Source organism: Macrobrachium nipponense, chromosome 2 (assembly GCF_015104395.2).
Source record: "Macrobrachium nipponense isolate FS-2020 chromosome 2, ASM1510439v2, whole genome shotgun sequence".
NCBI classification, from domain to species: domain Eukaryota; kingdom Metazoa; phylum Arthropoda; class Malacostraca; order Decapoda; family Palaemonidae; genus Macrobrachium; species Macrobrachium nipponense.
Genome location: NC_087201.1, coordinates 40,015,772 through 40,032,133, shown reverse-complemented (window position 1 = coordinate 40,032,133; position 16,362 = coordinate 40,015,772). Strand labels below are relative to the sequence as shown.

The 16,362-nt window shown below is 41.4% G+C and overlaps 1 protein-coding gene across 5 annotated transcripts in view; it reads right to left on the bottom strand.

Annotated features, from left to right (window-relative positions):
- Nucleotides 1–16,362, bottom strand: part of LOC135220542 (intermembrane lipid transfer protein VPS13A-like) — a 311,374-nt gene that overhangs the window by 175,423 nt on the left and 119,589 nt on the right. For all 5 annotated transcript variants that reach the window (XM_064257729.1, XM_064257731.1, XM_064257732.1 and 2 more), the window contains exons 14-16: nucleotides 1,630–1,878; nucleotides 392–648; nucleotides 17–153 (exon numbers count right to left, since the gene is read on the bottom strand). In XM_064257729.1, coding sequence (XP_064113799.1) covers nucleotides 17–153; nucleotides 392–648; nucleotides 1,630–1,878 — 643 coding nt within the window. The remainder of the gene's footprint in view (nucleotides 1–16; nucleotides 154–391; nucleotides 649–1,629; nucleotides 1,879–16,362) is intronic.

Here is a 16,362-nt window from a genome sequence, read left to right as displayed (position 1 = left end):
CTAATCATATACTTACCCATCAGTACAAGAGTCATCATCTGAAACAGAACCTTCACGACTTCTGCTCTTTCCAGAAGCAGGGCTGGAAGGTAAGGAATCAGGTTCTTGGTACTTGGATGAGGCAAGAGCTTCTAGCTTAGATACACCATTCTCCTTAAAAAAAAGCACAAATTAATATATAACGTACTATGATATATATTGTACTATGAGTGATGTTGCCTTCATTGTAAAACTGAGACTACTAGTTAACAACGACTTTGTTTATTCTGTGAACTGTATAATTCAGTTAAAATAACATGTAGGTATATCCAGCCATTATTTTTTTATCATAAAGTTTCAAACTGAATGACACATCTACTAAAGTTGATAAGCATGTCAAATTGCTACCCACCTCTATCTGAGTCATGACAGTAACTTTAGAGTTGGGACCAATCTCATTGACAACTGTTAATTCCCTAATGCAGGGTCCAGCTGATGTTACAATTGGCTGAGGATCTGGTGGCTTATTTAAGTAGTGGGATACAAGATTATACACAGACATCATGATGCGAGGTGTAATGGAGAACTCCAGGCTATCTCTTGAATCAACAAAAATACATGTTGAAAGTTCTCCCGTTTCTGCATCTTCAGAGTCCTGGTCAACACTATCTAAAGTTCAAGGATAAATGTTCACATGATTAAGATTTTATGTCGCATTCTCAGATTACAGTGACACTATTTTAGCTGAATGTAGATACCGAATAATCTTCAAATAAAAAAAAGATGGACAAGCTGCCTTGTTAATGAAATGCAGGAATACTCTTTGGATTAAAAGTGATGAATCTAGATGGTGTGAGCTTCACAATAACAGAATAATGCCGCCTGATTCAACAGTAACCGTAAAAAATGTGGCATCAGTTTATAGGTTTATTGAATTTTGTTTTATATACAGTGCTGCTGAACAAAATGAAGTATTTTTCATTTTCTACCCTCTAAATACAAAAGTGATCTATTTTTTGTTAGTTGTAAAATTTATTTATCATGATAATTTAAATTACAAGGTACAGTAACTCAAAATGCAGATACTGTATTAATACAGAGTTTTGTATTTATCTGGCTAAACAGACAAGTTTTATTATATTTTTTGCATTCAGAGTAACTTTTAATTGTTTGTATAACAGGTCTTAGTTACTTGATTGGCATTGTAGTTGCAAACTCTTCTTTATTTGGAGCTGGAAAGTATAACATTTTCTAAAAAATCTTTTTACATGTCATTCAGGATACTATGGATAGAATTACAGAGGAAAGTGAAGAATGATTCTACAAACTTGAAGTTAACTAAAATGTTTTATTCTGTTTAAATTTCTGTCCTAAGGATTTCAAAATATTTATTTCCTGCAGCTCAAACACATATTCTTAAAAATATCTCCACTTTCTAGCTATAGATATCTCAAATGAGGAAAAACTGTTTCATTGGAAGCATATAGCCTGCTGCTTATCAGTCCTCTATATACCACTAAATTACCCTGTATCATTTCCTTGTAGAATGCAAATCAGACTGATATCTAGGGCCATCTCAGATGCACTATTCTAGTCTGCTATCCAGGGCAGTCTCACATGATTCTTCACTGATATTTAGGACAACCTCACCTGGCACTATTCTGGGAGGACCAAAAACCCCGCCATCAACATCTTCTTGTGACTCAGGTCCATCCCCTGATGACTCTCCTGACTTTGGCTCTGGACAATCTCCCTTCTTAACTCTGTGTTTTGCCTCCTCGTCACTGCTATTTGCATCTTCTGAGCCCTCGGAGTCACTGGAGAACATGTGTGAAAACGCACTCGAGATTTTGTGAAGGAGGCCATCCTCAGTTTCAGAATCGGAATCCAATGGGTAACCTGTGAGTAGAACCAATATCTTTGATCATGATCCTGGATTATGCTTTTAGCTATCTTTGTATTCTCAGTTTCAGATATATTACATGAACACATAATGTGATTTATCATATATGTACACATATGGTGATGTGGATATATCACAACTTGAAAAAATTGGTTTACATTCTATGGCTAAAATTTCACAAATTGTTGCGAATGATTACACTATAAACAATAATCATAAAAAATCTGAGGTTGCATGGCCGATAAACCCTAATTATGGAAAAATCCCATTTCTTTTAAAAACCAAAGCTTGAATAAATATAGGGTATTTAAGACCATGTTGTAACTGCTAACATCCATCCTGCTGGCATTACAATGAATGTAAAAACCATCAAGTATTACATGCAAAAACTATCATATATTACATCACTTGCCAAAGAGAATATGCTCACATCCACCCAATTCCAAAATAACCTAGTACATTATATAAATATTAATGTCATTGTGACTCTCAATAAACTTCATATATTGGGATGATCCATACGTGACTGTAGAAGAGACTGTCATGCCACATTCAGGATTGCCATTAAGCAGCACTATAGTGACAAGCATGGTCATTGTCTATTATGGGAGGTACAAGAAGCATAGACCAAACTAAGAGACTACAATATGACCCCAAGATCCCTGTCCATCCTTGGGGTTTGAGTACAAAAAAAAAAGAAAACACTTTCATATCACAAACATTAAATCATATATTGGGATGATCCATACGTGACTGTAGAAGAGACTGTCATGCCACATTCAGAATTGCCATTAAGCTGCACTATAGTGACAAGCACATGGTCATTGTCTATTATGGGAGGTACTAGAAGCATAGACCAAACTAAGAGACTACAATATGACCCCAAGATCCCTGTCCATCCTTGGGGTTTGAGTACAAAAAAAAGAAAAAACTTTCATATCACAAACATTAAATCACCTATGGAACCACCAGGTGCTACTCAAAGAACATGGAGACACTGTCACCTTTCCCCTTCTACCAGCTGACAGCTCGTGATATAATCTCATCATTACATGAAGACCATCAACATCTCTTGTCTTACGATTCCCACTAATCCCCATTCTTGTTTGCAGACTGGCCAACCAACATTTTTTGACTCACAAAATTTGTATAAAATGCTTCTTTCAGAATCTTTTGTCCCAGTTGATACCTTTCAACACAAGGTTCTCCTTAAGTGATTGTTAATTTTTTTTTCAAGTGTTAAATATTTACATGTATGAAAATTTGGCTATAAGGTCAAGCACAGGGGCAGTTTCAGACATTCGGTGCTTGAGATGAAAAGACAGGGTTGGAGTGGTTGGACAGCAAGATGTAAGAAAGAAAATAGGAACAGAGGTAAAGTAAAAGGTTATCATGTGGGTGCAGCTATGGGCCAAAGGGACACTACAAACAATACTTTCCATCAGCTTGAAAGAACTGTCTAAAAGGAATTTCCCCAAGTACAAGGATGTCCATTTGCATGATCCTGATGTTTGCTACCGCATGGCAGCAAAACCCTCCAGAAAATCTAGATATCTATCCAGAAAAAAAAAGGAAAAAGTGCCGAGGAAGCTAAAGAAAAGGAAAGCATTCCTTAGCAAACTCTGGACCTCCACTAATGTCTAAAGAGACCCAAGAGGAATTAATGAGTCACTTGATATACATTTATGCCACCACCAAGAAGGTACTAAGAGGAGAAGCTCCCAGAAACTGATAAAACTCAGCAGAGGCAAACTGTAGACAGTCCACAAGAAGATCTTCAATGAATTAGCTGGGATCATCTTACCAATGACCAAGACGAAACACTCAATCTTAGGCTCAACTGCCACATTCTATCCAGGTTCTCCCTCCAACTTGAGAGCTTCCTGGGTAATGTCCTTGATCTCAAGGATGATGGGAAGATTTCAATAACAAGGGTCCCTTTTACAAGCAACTATCCTCAGTAAGTCCAGGAGAATCAGAGGCTGTCCATTCAACAGAATAATACTCCATCAACAGTATGTCAATCCTGTCATAGAACTCTGCTCCCACCCCGACATTGTTATCTACAGGATAGAAAGAGTTCATCATATTTCCTTCTGCAGGAGTACTAGTTGGCCATGAAAGAAATCATCCTTTATGATACAAATGAAAAAGGATCCCAAAGAATCCTTTGGAGGACAACAAAAGATGGGTCAAAAAGCTTATCAATGTTCACTATTGGTATATGAAAGATAGATATCATGGTATATTTGATGTACAAGAAAGACTTTGCTTGTGTTGCAGTTACTGCTCATTGCATTTATTCTCTTGTACCCTTATATTGAGTTTTTATTTTTGTTTATATACTATTAATATACCTGCATTTATATAATAATAATAATAATAACAATAATAATAATAATAATAATAATAATAATAATAATAATAATAATAATAATAATAATAATAATAATAATAATAATAATAATAATATTTCGGAACCAACCAGAAAAGACTATACAGCCAACTAAGAGGGGAAGACAACCACCCAGAAATTCCTGAAGCCGAACCAAGTAAGAGACTCTGGGAAAAAATATGGAGCAATCCGGTATCACACAACAAACATGCAACATGGCTCCAGGAAGTCAAAGAAGAAGAAACAAGGAGAATAAAACAAAGATTCACAGACATCACGACAGACACAGTCAGACACCAACTAAAGAAAATGCCAAACTGGAAAGCCCCAGGTCCCGATGAAGTCCATGGATACTGGCTCAAAAACTTCAAGGCCCTACACCCACGAATAGCAGAACAACTCCAGCATTGTATCTCAAATCACCAAGCACCCAAATGGATGACCACAGGAAGAGCATCCTTAGTACAAAAAGACAAAAGTAAGGGAAATATAGCCAGTACCTACAGGCCTATCACCTGCCTACCAATAATGTGGAAGTTTACTAACAGGTATCATCATGAAGGCTATACAACTACCTAGAGAGACAACACCATCCCCCACCAACAGAAAGGCTGCAGAAGGAAGTGTAGGGGCACAAAAGACCAGCTCCTGATAGACAAAATGGTAATGAAGAACAGTAGGAGAAGGAAAACCAACCTAAGCATGGCATGGATAGACTATAAGAAAGCCTTCGACATGATACCACACACATGGCTAATAGAATGCATGAAAATATATGGGGCAGAGGAAAATACCATCAGCTTCCTCAAAAATACAATGCGCAACTGGAATACAATACTTACAAGCTCTGGAATAAGACTAGCAGAGGTTAATATCAGGAGAGGGATCTTCCAGGGCGACTCACTGTCCCCACTACTCTTCGTAGTAGCCATGATTCCCATGACAAAAGTACTACAGAAGATGGATGCCGGGTACCAACTCAAGAAAAGAGGCAACAGAATCAACCATCTGATGTTCATGGACGACATCAAGCTGTATGGTAAGAGCATCAAGGAAATAGATACCCTAATCCAAACTGTAAGGATTGTATCTGGGGACATCAGGATGGAGTTTGGAATAGAAAAATGCGTCTTAGTCAACATACAAAAAGGCAAAGTAACGAGAACTGAAGGGATAAAGCTACCAGATGGGAGCAACATCAAACACATAGATGAGACAGGATACAAATACCTGGGAATAATGGAAGGAGGGGATATAAAACACCAAGAGATGAAGGACACGATCAGGAAAGAATATATGCAGAGACTCAAGGCGATACTCAAGTCAAAACTCAACGCCGGAAATATGATAAAAGCCATAAACACATGGGCAGTGCCAGTAATCAGATACAGCGCAGGAATAGTGGAATGGACGAAGGCAGAACTCCGCACCATAGATCAGAAAACCATGACACATATGACAATACACAAAGCACTACACCCAAGAGCAAATATGGACAGACTATACATAACACGAAAGGAAGGAGGGAGAGGACTACTAAGTATAGAGGACTGCATCAACATCGAGAATAGAGCACTGGGGCAATATCTGAAAACCAGTGAAGACGAGTGGCTAAAGAGTGCATGGGAAGAAGGACTAATAAAAGTAGACGAAGACCCAGAAATATACAGAGACAGGAGAAAGACAGACAGAACAGGTACTGGCACAACAAACCAATGCACGGACAATACATGAGACAGACTAAAGAACTAGCCAGCGATGACAATTGGCAATGGCTACAGAGGGGAGAGCTAAAGAAGGAAACTGAAGGAATGATAACAGCGGCACAAGATCAGGCCCTAAGAACCAGATAGGTTCAAAGAACGATAGACGGAAATAACATCTCTCCCACATGTAGGAAGTGCAATACGAAAAATGAAACCATAAACCACATAGCAAGTGAATGCTCGGCACTTGCACAGAACCAGTACAAAAAGAGGCATGATTCGGTGGCAAAAGCCCTCCACTGGAGCCTGTGCAAGAAACATCAGCTATCTTGCAGTAATAAGTGGTACGAGCACCAACCTGAGGGAGTGATAGAAAACGATCAGGCAAAGATCCTCTGGGACTATGGTATCAGAACGGATAGGGTGATACGTACAAACAGACCAGACGTGACGTTGATTGACAAAGTCAAGAAGAAAGTATCACTCATTGATGTCGCAATACCATGGGACACCAGAGTTGAAGAGAAAGAGAGGGAAAAAATGGATAAGTATCAAGATCTGAAAATAGAAATAAGAAGGATATGGGATATGCCAGTGGAAATCGTACCCATAATCATAGGAGCACTAGGCACGATCCCAAGATCCCTGAAAAGGAATCTAGAAAAACTAAAGGCTGAAGTAGCTCCAGGACTCATGCAGAAGAGTGTGATCCTAGAAACGGCACACATAGTAAGAAAAGTGATGGACTCCTAAGGAGGCAGGATGCAACCCGGAACCCCACACTATAAATACCACCCAGTCGAATTGGAGGACTGTGATAGAGCAAAAAAAAAAAAAAAATAAATAATAATAATAATAATATACTTAGGAAGCAGACCCTCTCTCAAGCACACTTAACTAAAAGTAATGGCTACTTCAGCAGCATTACACCTGTAAAGATTCCTCTCTATTTTCCAAATAGCGGCTTTTTCCGTGCTACTTAAACAGGCTAGTAGAGCGCCTATAGAGGTCATGATCAAATAAAGTACGTCATACTACAGTATCCATGAGTGGGAGGATTTACAGTAATGACGTTTTACTAGCCTCTATCTACGAGCCTGTTAGATTTAACTAAGTTTCCCTTTAAACTTCTTTAATTTACTCTGATAAGTGCTTTAATGATCAACATTAAACATCAGAGCATAATTTTGCCAATTAGGCTGTGGCTTCAAATAGCTATTTCCAAAATCCAATCCATATCCTATGCGTTGGTGAGATTTCATCAACAAAAATCAATAAGACAGCCCCTAACATGTACATCAGTTAAGTAAGTTAAAAAAGTAAAAGTATTGTTAGTAGCGTTATACTCGATGTATAAATGCGTAGAGCCATAAACAACAGGACGAGAAGCAGCTGTTTTACTATGGACAACCGCATGTTTAGTGAGTGTTCAGTGTACAGTGGCTACTTAGTGAGTGTTTAGTGTATAGTGAGTGCTTAGTGAATGCTTATTGATTGTTCAGTATTTAATGAATGTTTAGGCTTAAGGGAGTGTTTAGTGAATGTTTACTGAGTGAGACTATTGAGTGTGAGATGTTAAGTGAGTGTGAGTGTATATTTAGTGTGTGTTTAGTGAGTGTGAGTGAGTGTATAGTTAGTGTGTGTTTAGTGAGTGTGAGTGTATAGTGTGAGTGTAAGTGTATTGTAAATGTTAGTGTTTAGTGATTGTACATTACTGTTTATTTAGTGTTTAGTGACTATATGCAAAGAAAGTCTTGTAATTTACAAGAACATTTATGCTAGATACTACTTCGATCCAAGAACAGATGTTTAGGCCAACCTGTTTTTTAAGGTAATTTTTATCTGTGAAACTGGGTCCAATAATAATAATAATAATAGTACTATTATTAGTAATACTATTATTAGTAATAATAAGATAATAATAGTAAAAAAGAGAAAAATAATAATAGTAAAAATAATAATGGTAACAAAGTATAGTACTATGAGCTGGGCAGTGACCTTTCAATATGGCTGCCCAAGTCACACGCTCGGCAGAGAGAACTCCACTCCAGTGATTTACGTTCTTTGCTTGAAACAGCAAATCAAGCCTTGCAGTTTGCAGAGGTAGTTTTCTGCTGCATTCATGGAGGAGCAACAAAACGGTACATCCATTCATACGAGTACAAGTTCCGGACCAAAAAAGGGATTTTGACGTAAGGAAAAATCTATTTCTGGGCGATTGGCTCGTGTCGCCAGCGAAATCCCGCCCTACCCATCCCATCGCCAAGATTGTCTGCTAACTTCAGGATGGCCACCAGAGGCGCAGCAGTCGGCAGCATGGGATGGAGTAGTAGTAGTAGGTGCTGCCCACTCTGTGGGTCGGCTCTCCTCTTGGGGGATTTTGTAGTGGGAGAATTCTATTGGCATTTGGCTCGTGGTAGTGGTCTCACTCGCCATAGCGTTCATACCGACACCCTCTGGGAGGGTGAGCGAGTCAGTTATACTGACCTTTTTCTTTATTTATTTATTCTCTGGTATGTGTTAGTACATTTACCCTAGAAATAATAGATTAAAGGATATTTCGCTGGCGACACGAGCCAATCGCCCAGAAATAGATTTTTCCTTACGTCAAAATCCCTTTTCTGGGCTCAGCTCGTGTCGCTGCGCGAAATCGTACCAGAGAAATAGCACAAGATTGTAAAGAATTCAACAAAATACAAAGAGGTCTCAAATAAAAGATAAAATAAAAATAAACGAATATAATTGCTAATAAGGATACATATACACAGTGATACAAAATAGAATATTGCTTTAAATTACACTTAATTCTAATAATATTTCTTAACTTAAGGTAATATACATATATACAGGAGAAATATGTCATATATGTACAAAAATGGTATCTGTGTAAAGCTATGTATCAAAACATTCTAAAGCAATTAACATAAAAGTTGAATAAAACAAACTCAACAATAATAATATATAAAGGAATGTATATGACTTAATATACAAAACCCGTAACCATTATAATAAGATGTATCTCCTAGCATAAAAATAAGGAGATGACATCCACGAGATCAATAATCACCATCAAATGTGAGTGTCCCCTAGCAAAAAGAAAAAATAAGGGACAAAACCCACTATAACATCATAAAAGCAGCTAAGACACAAGGTGATCGTAAATGAACAAGGCAGGAATAGACGAACTGTTGGGTGAGGCAGGTAGAAAGGAGGACTGGATCTTCTACTAAAGATTAGTCAGAGTCAGGGGAAACTATGTTCCCCGCTGCAACTGCTGAAAATTTCAGAGCTTCCAAGGACTTTAAGTAATGACGTTTGAACACTGTCGGCGATTTCCATCCAGTATACTTTTTCAACTCATCGAAGTTCATATGTTGGAAATAGTTAATTGAGGTGGCTACTGCCCTGACCTCATGTGCTTTTGGGAAAGAGTCAGGATTGGCTTGTTTAATGAAGTACAGGATTTGTTGCCTGATGCCTTTAATAGATAAAGTGCCACCTTTTTCTCTCTTAAAGAGAGGACCCGATGAGGATGAGGAGGTCCTAGATAGAAAGGCTCGTAAGGCTGAAACTGGGCAAAGAGATAGATCTTGTGGAAGGGGTAGTACCTTCCATGGTTCCCACCTCATCAAAGGATCTTCATTCTTTGCTATAAAGCTACGTTCCGGAGAAAGTAGCACTTCCCCTGTGGGAAGGAACTGAATATGATCCGGATCTCTGGATAACGCCGACAGTTCTGAAATTCTAGCTCCTGAGGCCAAGCTTAATAAAAATAGGGTTTTTCTTAAGAGCATTATAAACGAGCATGTGTCATTATTGGTTTCTGAAGCCAGCTTTAAAACATCGTTTAAGAACCATGATACTGACGTAGGCCTTACCGAAGGTCTAAGTCTAGCACATGCCTTGGGAATAGACGAGAAGTAGGAATCTGTCAAGTCTATGTTGAACCCAAATTGAAAAATCTTTTTCAAGGCTGACTTGTTTGTCGTAATTGTGCTAGCTGCTAAGCCTTTTTCAAATAAGGATCTGAAAAAGGATATAGCTGAATTGATTGTCATGATTCTAATATCTGATTCTTTCAGGAAGGTTGCTAACTTTTTGACAGCAGCATCATACTGTCTCAAAGTTGAATCTCTTTTATCGGATTCCAAGAAGAGAATATTCTGAGGGTCAATATTCGCATCCCTTTTTGCTGCAAACTTCATGAAATCCATAAAGTTAGGGTTTTGAGAATCCCTGAGGAAGCGAACACAGTCTTCGTTTGTACTGACTGGGAGAGCCTGGGATTGGGGATCCGAAGAGGGCGAAGACCCAGTTCCAGAATGAGAGGGTACCAATTGCTCTTCGGCCAGTCTGGGGCTACTAGAGCCACTTGACCCTTGAATGTCCTGAGTTTGTTTAAGACTTTCATGAGAAGATTCACCGGAGGAAAGACATAAATCTTCTCCCAGTTGTTCCAGTCTAGAGCCAGGGCGTCCGTGGCATAGGCCAGAGGGTCCAGGTTGGGGGCCACATAACACGGGAGTTTGTGGTTCGCTTGAGATGCGAAGAGATCCACCTGTAGACCTGGAACTCTCTGAAGAATCCATTGGAACGAACTGTTGTCCAGTGACCATTCCGACTCTAGAGGTACTGATCGGGATAGAGCATCTGCTATGACGTTTCTCACTCCAGCTATATGAGTGGAGGAGAGATGCCAACTGAACTTGTCCGCCAGGAGAAGATGGCTATCATGACATGATTTAGATGACGTGACTTGGAGCCTCCTCTGTTTACACAATGTACCACCACTGCGCTGTCCAGGACTAGCTTTATGTGGGAGTACTTTGGCGGGCGTAACCTTTTTAGAGTCAAGAACACTGCCATTGCTTCCAGTACGTTTATATGGAACTGACGGAACTGAGGTGACCACGTTCCTTGAACCTTTTTGAACTGGGAATATCCTCCCCAACCGCTTAATGACGCGTCTGTGTGGATGGTGATCCCTGGTGGAGGAAACTGAAGGGGCACTGACACCGACAAGTTCTTGACTTTCGCCCACGGCCGGAGTCGATTCTTTAGAATCAGAGGGACTGAGGATAATTTGTCCCTGGACCTGACATTTGCTCGTGAGCGCCAGATTCTGGTTAGGTCTTTCAGTTTGGCTTTCATTAAGATGTTCGTCACTGATGCAAACTGGAGAGAACCCAAGATCCTTTCCTGGGATCTTCTTGATGCCAGTTTGTGACTCAGAAAATTGTTTGACTGACTTCGCTATTTCCTTTACTTTTGGATGATGGAATCGACAAAGTATGGGAGGATAGATTCCATTGAATGCCTAGCCACTGAAAGTTTGACTCTGGGGTGAGTCTTGACTTGGTCCTGTTTATCTTGAAGCCTAGATATTCCAGGAACTGAATTACTTTCAGTGTTGCTCTGTTGCATTCCTCGACTGTTGAAGCCCAGATCAACCAATCGTCGAGATACGCTACTACCATAATCCCTTGCGATCTGAGTTGTTTGAACTACTACTTCCGCCAGCTTCGTAAACACCCTGGGTGCTACGTTGAGCCCGAAAGGAACTACCTTGAAGGAGAATGTCTGGTCTCCTATCTTGAAGCCCAGATACGGACGGAAGTGTCTTGCAATAGGGATATGATAGTAAGCGTCTGTAAGATCGATAGAGGTGGTGACGGCCCCACGGGGAAGTAAGGTCCGCACCCTGCGAGATCGTGAGCATCTTGAACTTGTCGCAGCGAATGGCTAAGTTTAAGCGGGACAAGTCTAAGATTACCCTTCTTTTTTGTGAGCCTTTCTTTGGCACGCTGAACAAGCGTCCTTGAAATTTTAACCTTTTGACTCTCGCTATAGCTCCTTTCTGAAGGAGATCCTCCGCATACTCCGTCAATTCCTTGGAAGGAAGTTGGTGGAAAGGTCTGGATGGGGGTGGGTTCGTTAACCAGCTCCAACCCAGGCCTTTTGACACAATGCTCTGAGCCCACTTGCTGAAGTTCCACCGGTGGCGAAAGTGAAACAGCCTCCCTCCTACCTGAAATTCCTCATTGGTTCTGGTAGCCTCCTCGGCCTCCCCTGAAATGTTTTCCCCTATTAAAGGGACCTCCCGATCCTCTCCCACGAAAGGATCGCTTACCTCTGCCTCCCTTACCCGAGCGGTCATACTTCTGTGAAGCTTGACTCTCGAAGGCTTGGTTGTAAGCTGGAGAGAGGGCGTAAGAGGTGGAGGGCTGAGGCTGAGGGGAGATAACGTAAATCGGCTGTGATTGAGCCTTTGAGGTGGAAGGTTGGGCTGTTTGCACCAAGGGAACAGCCGGAACTTGCTGAGAAAAGCGTGGCTGCTTTTTCTGGTAGGGCTGGAAACGTCTAGGTTTCCTTTGACCCTTACCCTTAGCTGCTAGATCTTGTCGTCTCTTGGCCGTAAGACCCCAACGGTCCTTAAGGCTCTGGTTCAATCTCGTAGCCTCTGACTGAACCTCCTTCACCATCGCTTCTGGGAAGAGGTCTGCTCCCCAGATGCTTGACGCAAGTAACCTATTCGGCTCGTGCCGAATAGTTGCTTCTTGTAGGACATGTTTCCTACAATTCGTCCTAGCAGCCTACATAAGGTAAAAGACATGCATGCATGACAAAACCGTGTAGACCGTACCCTAAACAAAGCGGATAAATAAAATAGAGCGTACATAAGCAAGGGGATGTTCTGGGTATGGGCGACCCAGAACGGACCCACCACGAGGCAGAACCATGCTGCCCTGCTTCCGACCTAGAGTTCGTATTTATACCTAAAAAACGGCAAATACGTGCTCAGGGCCGGAAAAAACCAATTAGCAATAAACACTGAGTACTTAACTTAGCTGCTGCGATGGCTGCACGCTCCATGGTAATAAAATCCAAAGGAAAGGGCACAAAAAACACAGAGAAGAAAATGGCACGTGTGTATCGTGTGCGCTAACTGAAAAGGATGGCCACCAGAGGCGCAGCAGTCGGCAGCATGGGATGGAGTAGTAGTAGTAGGTGCTGCCCACTCTGTGGGTCGGCTCTCCTCTTGGGGGATTTTGTAGTGGGAGAATTCTATTGGCATTTGGCTCGTGGTAGTGGTCTCACTCGCCATAGCGTTCATACCGACACCCTCTGGGAGGGTGAGCGAGTCAGTTATACTGACCTTTTTCTTTATTTATTTATTCTCTGGTATGTGTTAGTACATTTACCCTAGAAATAATAGATTAAAGGATATTTCGCGCAGCGACACGAGCTGAGCCCAGAAATCCGTTTGTACGGGGTTACTGCTTGCATTGTCAAGAACACAAAACAATAAGGTACGGAAACTAATTCCAGACCAATAACTCTCCCCTTAAAAGTCCGGTGTGTGCCATGTCAATAGTGCTGGTCTGCTAGGTCCGGAATTCTTGACCCATAGCCACTGCCAAAAGATATATATGTAAAGCAAAAGTAGCGAATGGAATCTGTTGTTATTTTTACATAAAAAACATGCCCCAACGCCATGTATTAATGAAAAAATCTAAATTTAATTCACAACAAGATGTATTTTAGTCACATATCGACTTAAAAACATTTCGTATAACAAAAAATAACCTTGTCCAATATAAATATATCTGGAGATTCACTTACTCTAACTAGAAGCATGAAAATTTGCTCTGAATTGAGTTAAATAAGGCGACACGAACTTACCTCGCAATCACTCTCAGCTGATTTCCAAACCAAAACATTGATTGCTGTTTGTATTTTAAAAATACATCAATATTAGAATACATACAATATTATTGGATATAATGAAGTAGGGCAGACTTTTCAAAAGATCCATGAAAAAGATGCATTTATTGTTTGTTCCTACATGGCATACAAACAATCGGTCCTTTTCATTAGGAATTACTTTAGGGGAAGCTGGAAATGGCTGTGAGACTTTTATAGCAAGGTAGTTCGGTAGTTGAACTACTGCCCGGGCAGAGGGGGAGCCCCTCTCACACGAGCATATGCACACCACTCTGCTTTCGGCCGTCATTGAGTTCAGACGTGTGCTACATCGCTCTGCTCTACTGTCGCTAGCTTTGTTTCCTTACTGTGTATTTGGTGAGACTGTTCCTTTTTCTTATGATTCAGTGCATTATGTATGTTTGCTGTTGTTACTGGTAAATTGCAACATGCAAACCCATGATTTTACTGAGCCGCATCTAAAACCTCCCTTCCCAAGAACGTGTGCCCTGCGGGTAGAGGTAAGAGCGGAAATAATTGGAGATCGTCTGTGGATGTCGATCCGCATGCTCTCTGTACATCTTGCAGGGGCAGGATTGCAGCCTGTACCTAACTTGTAGTGAATGAGTTTCAAGGTCCTTTGAGCAATGGGTGAGGTTTGCTAGGAGGAAATTTCACAGAGGAAGGGCACCAGGGCACCATCAGAGGGTTTGAAGCCCCCTGCGACTCCCTCGGTGCCGGACCTTTCATCCTGGTTTCTGCCACCTGGTGAGCTTCCCTGACCTGATCCCTCTTCCGCAGATGAGGCCTCCTTCTCTTCCAAGCCATTGAGCGGGGAGGATGGGGAGGGGACGGGAATTCGTGATGCCATTGATATGGAGGTCTTAGATCGCTCAGAGGGAACTGGTTTTCCCTTGGAGCGACTAGTGACTCCCTCCACTGATCTAATTATCCTTTCTTCAGGTTTGGTGGAGGAGCACCCCTCAGATGGTGTGGCATTCTCTGGATCTAGCAGGAACCCCATCGCTGCAGGTTTTGCTAATGAACCTGGTGGCTCAAGTAGCTACCACATAGTGGAGGCCCCCACTACCACCAGCATCACCACTCCAGTGTTCGTGAAGGTGCCACACCTTGTGTACTGCCACCACCCAACTACCACAACACCCTCGGCACTAACTTGCACTACAGCATCTCTACCGGTAATGTCAGTTGGTGCGTCTTCCCCTCCGGCTTCTTGACATCTCCAACAATCATCACTGTGTCCGATGTTCCACAGGGCCCTGTTGCACATGCTAAGGCACCGGTAATGGTAGGGCATTGACCGCCTCTGGTGGTTGCTCCAGTGCCAGTTGCCCAAGCAAACCCAATTCTGGAGTCACAACCCCCATCTTGGATGAAGGACTTTGCAATGTACCTAAAAAAGGTAACAAAAAAGAAGTCGTAGAAGGCCATCGTCATTGTCGTCTTTTTCGCTGCCGTTGTCAGCTCCTGCCTCGTCTTCTCCTCCTTCCAAATCCTATTGGCCTAGAAAGAAGAAGGGCGCCTTTCCTCCTCCTAGGAAGTCTTGACATGAACCTTCTGGAGGAAGCAGAGGGTTCTCTCATCGGCTCTTCCACACCTGCAGGTGGAGGTACCAGCCCCAAGGCCCACATTAGTCTGGAGAAGCATGCTTCAAAGGCTGGTGCTGTGTCAAGGCTTCGGTCTGACTGAGACACCTTGAATGTGCAAACATCTTTGGAAATTCGCACATCCCTTACTACTGATGGAGGTTCATCTTCCCGTGCCAGTAAGGGAGCAGGATGAGAGAAAGGGAAGAATCACTCAGGGGCTTCGACTCTCCTGGCCAGTACCTCCACAGGTGCTCAGCCTCAAGCCTGAACCACTCAAATGGTGCTTAGTCAAGTACCCGAAGAGGCGAAGGTGAGGTTCCCTGTTCAGACTCCTGCAAGGGCTTTGAACATGAAGAAATCTGGAGCACATTGAATGAGAATCGAATGCTCTTGTCAGCAAGTTGCTTCCTCGACCTCTCCCAATACCCAATTGCGTAAGCATGTGAGAGACAGTGAGGCGGGCTTGATAGAGTGGCCCAAGCCGAGGCCTTGGTTCAGCATCGCTGAGTATGGAGACGTATACTGTCCTTTATCCATTTACTATGCTCTGGCATTTCGGATCTGTTTGATACATTTCCCAGGCTGAAACTACGAGTACACATCAATTCTGTATAAACAGTAAAAACTATACACATTAAATGTTTACTAATCCCATAATTAAAATTCTAGTTAAAGGTTTTTCTTTTTAAAAATTACAGTATAAAATTTTTTTAAAATGACAAACCTTTAAATAGGGTTTAAATTATGGTTTTAGTAAAGTTTTAATGTGTAGCCCTATATCTTTTACTGCTTAATGCACCTGATATGTACATGCAATTTCAGCCTTGAAAATGTATCAAGCAGAGACGAAACGTCGGTGCTTAATAAATGGATAAAGGACAGAATACGTCTCCATACTCCAATATGCTTACTCTATGAGTAATTGCTACTGACTTCATACCACTTATATATGTATATAACACATGCTCACATGGGTGTATCATGTTATGTCAATTTAAAGACCAATGCCCTTGACCTTGGTGGGGAAATTTCATCTCTTCTCTCCCACTCATATTTTAACAAAAT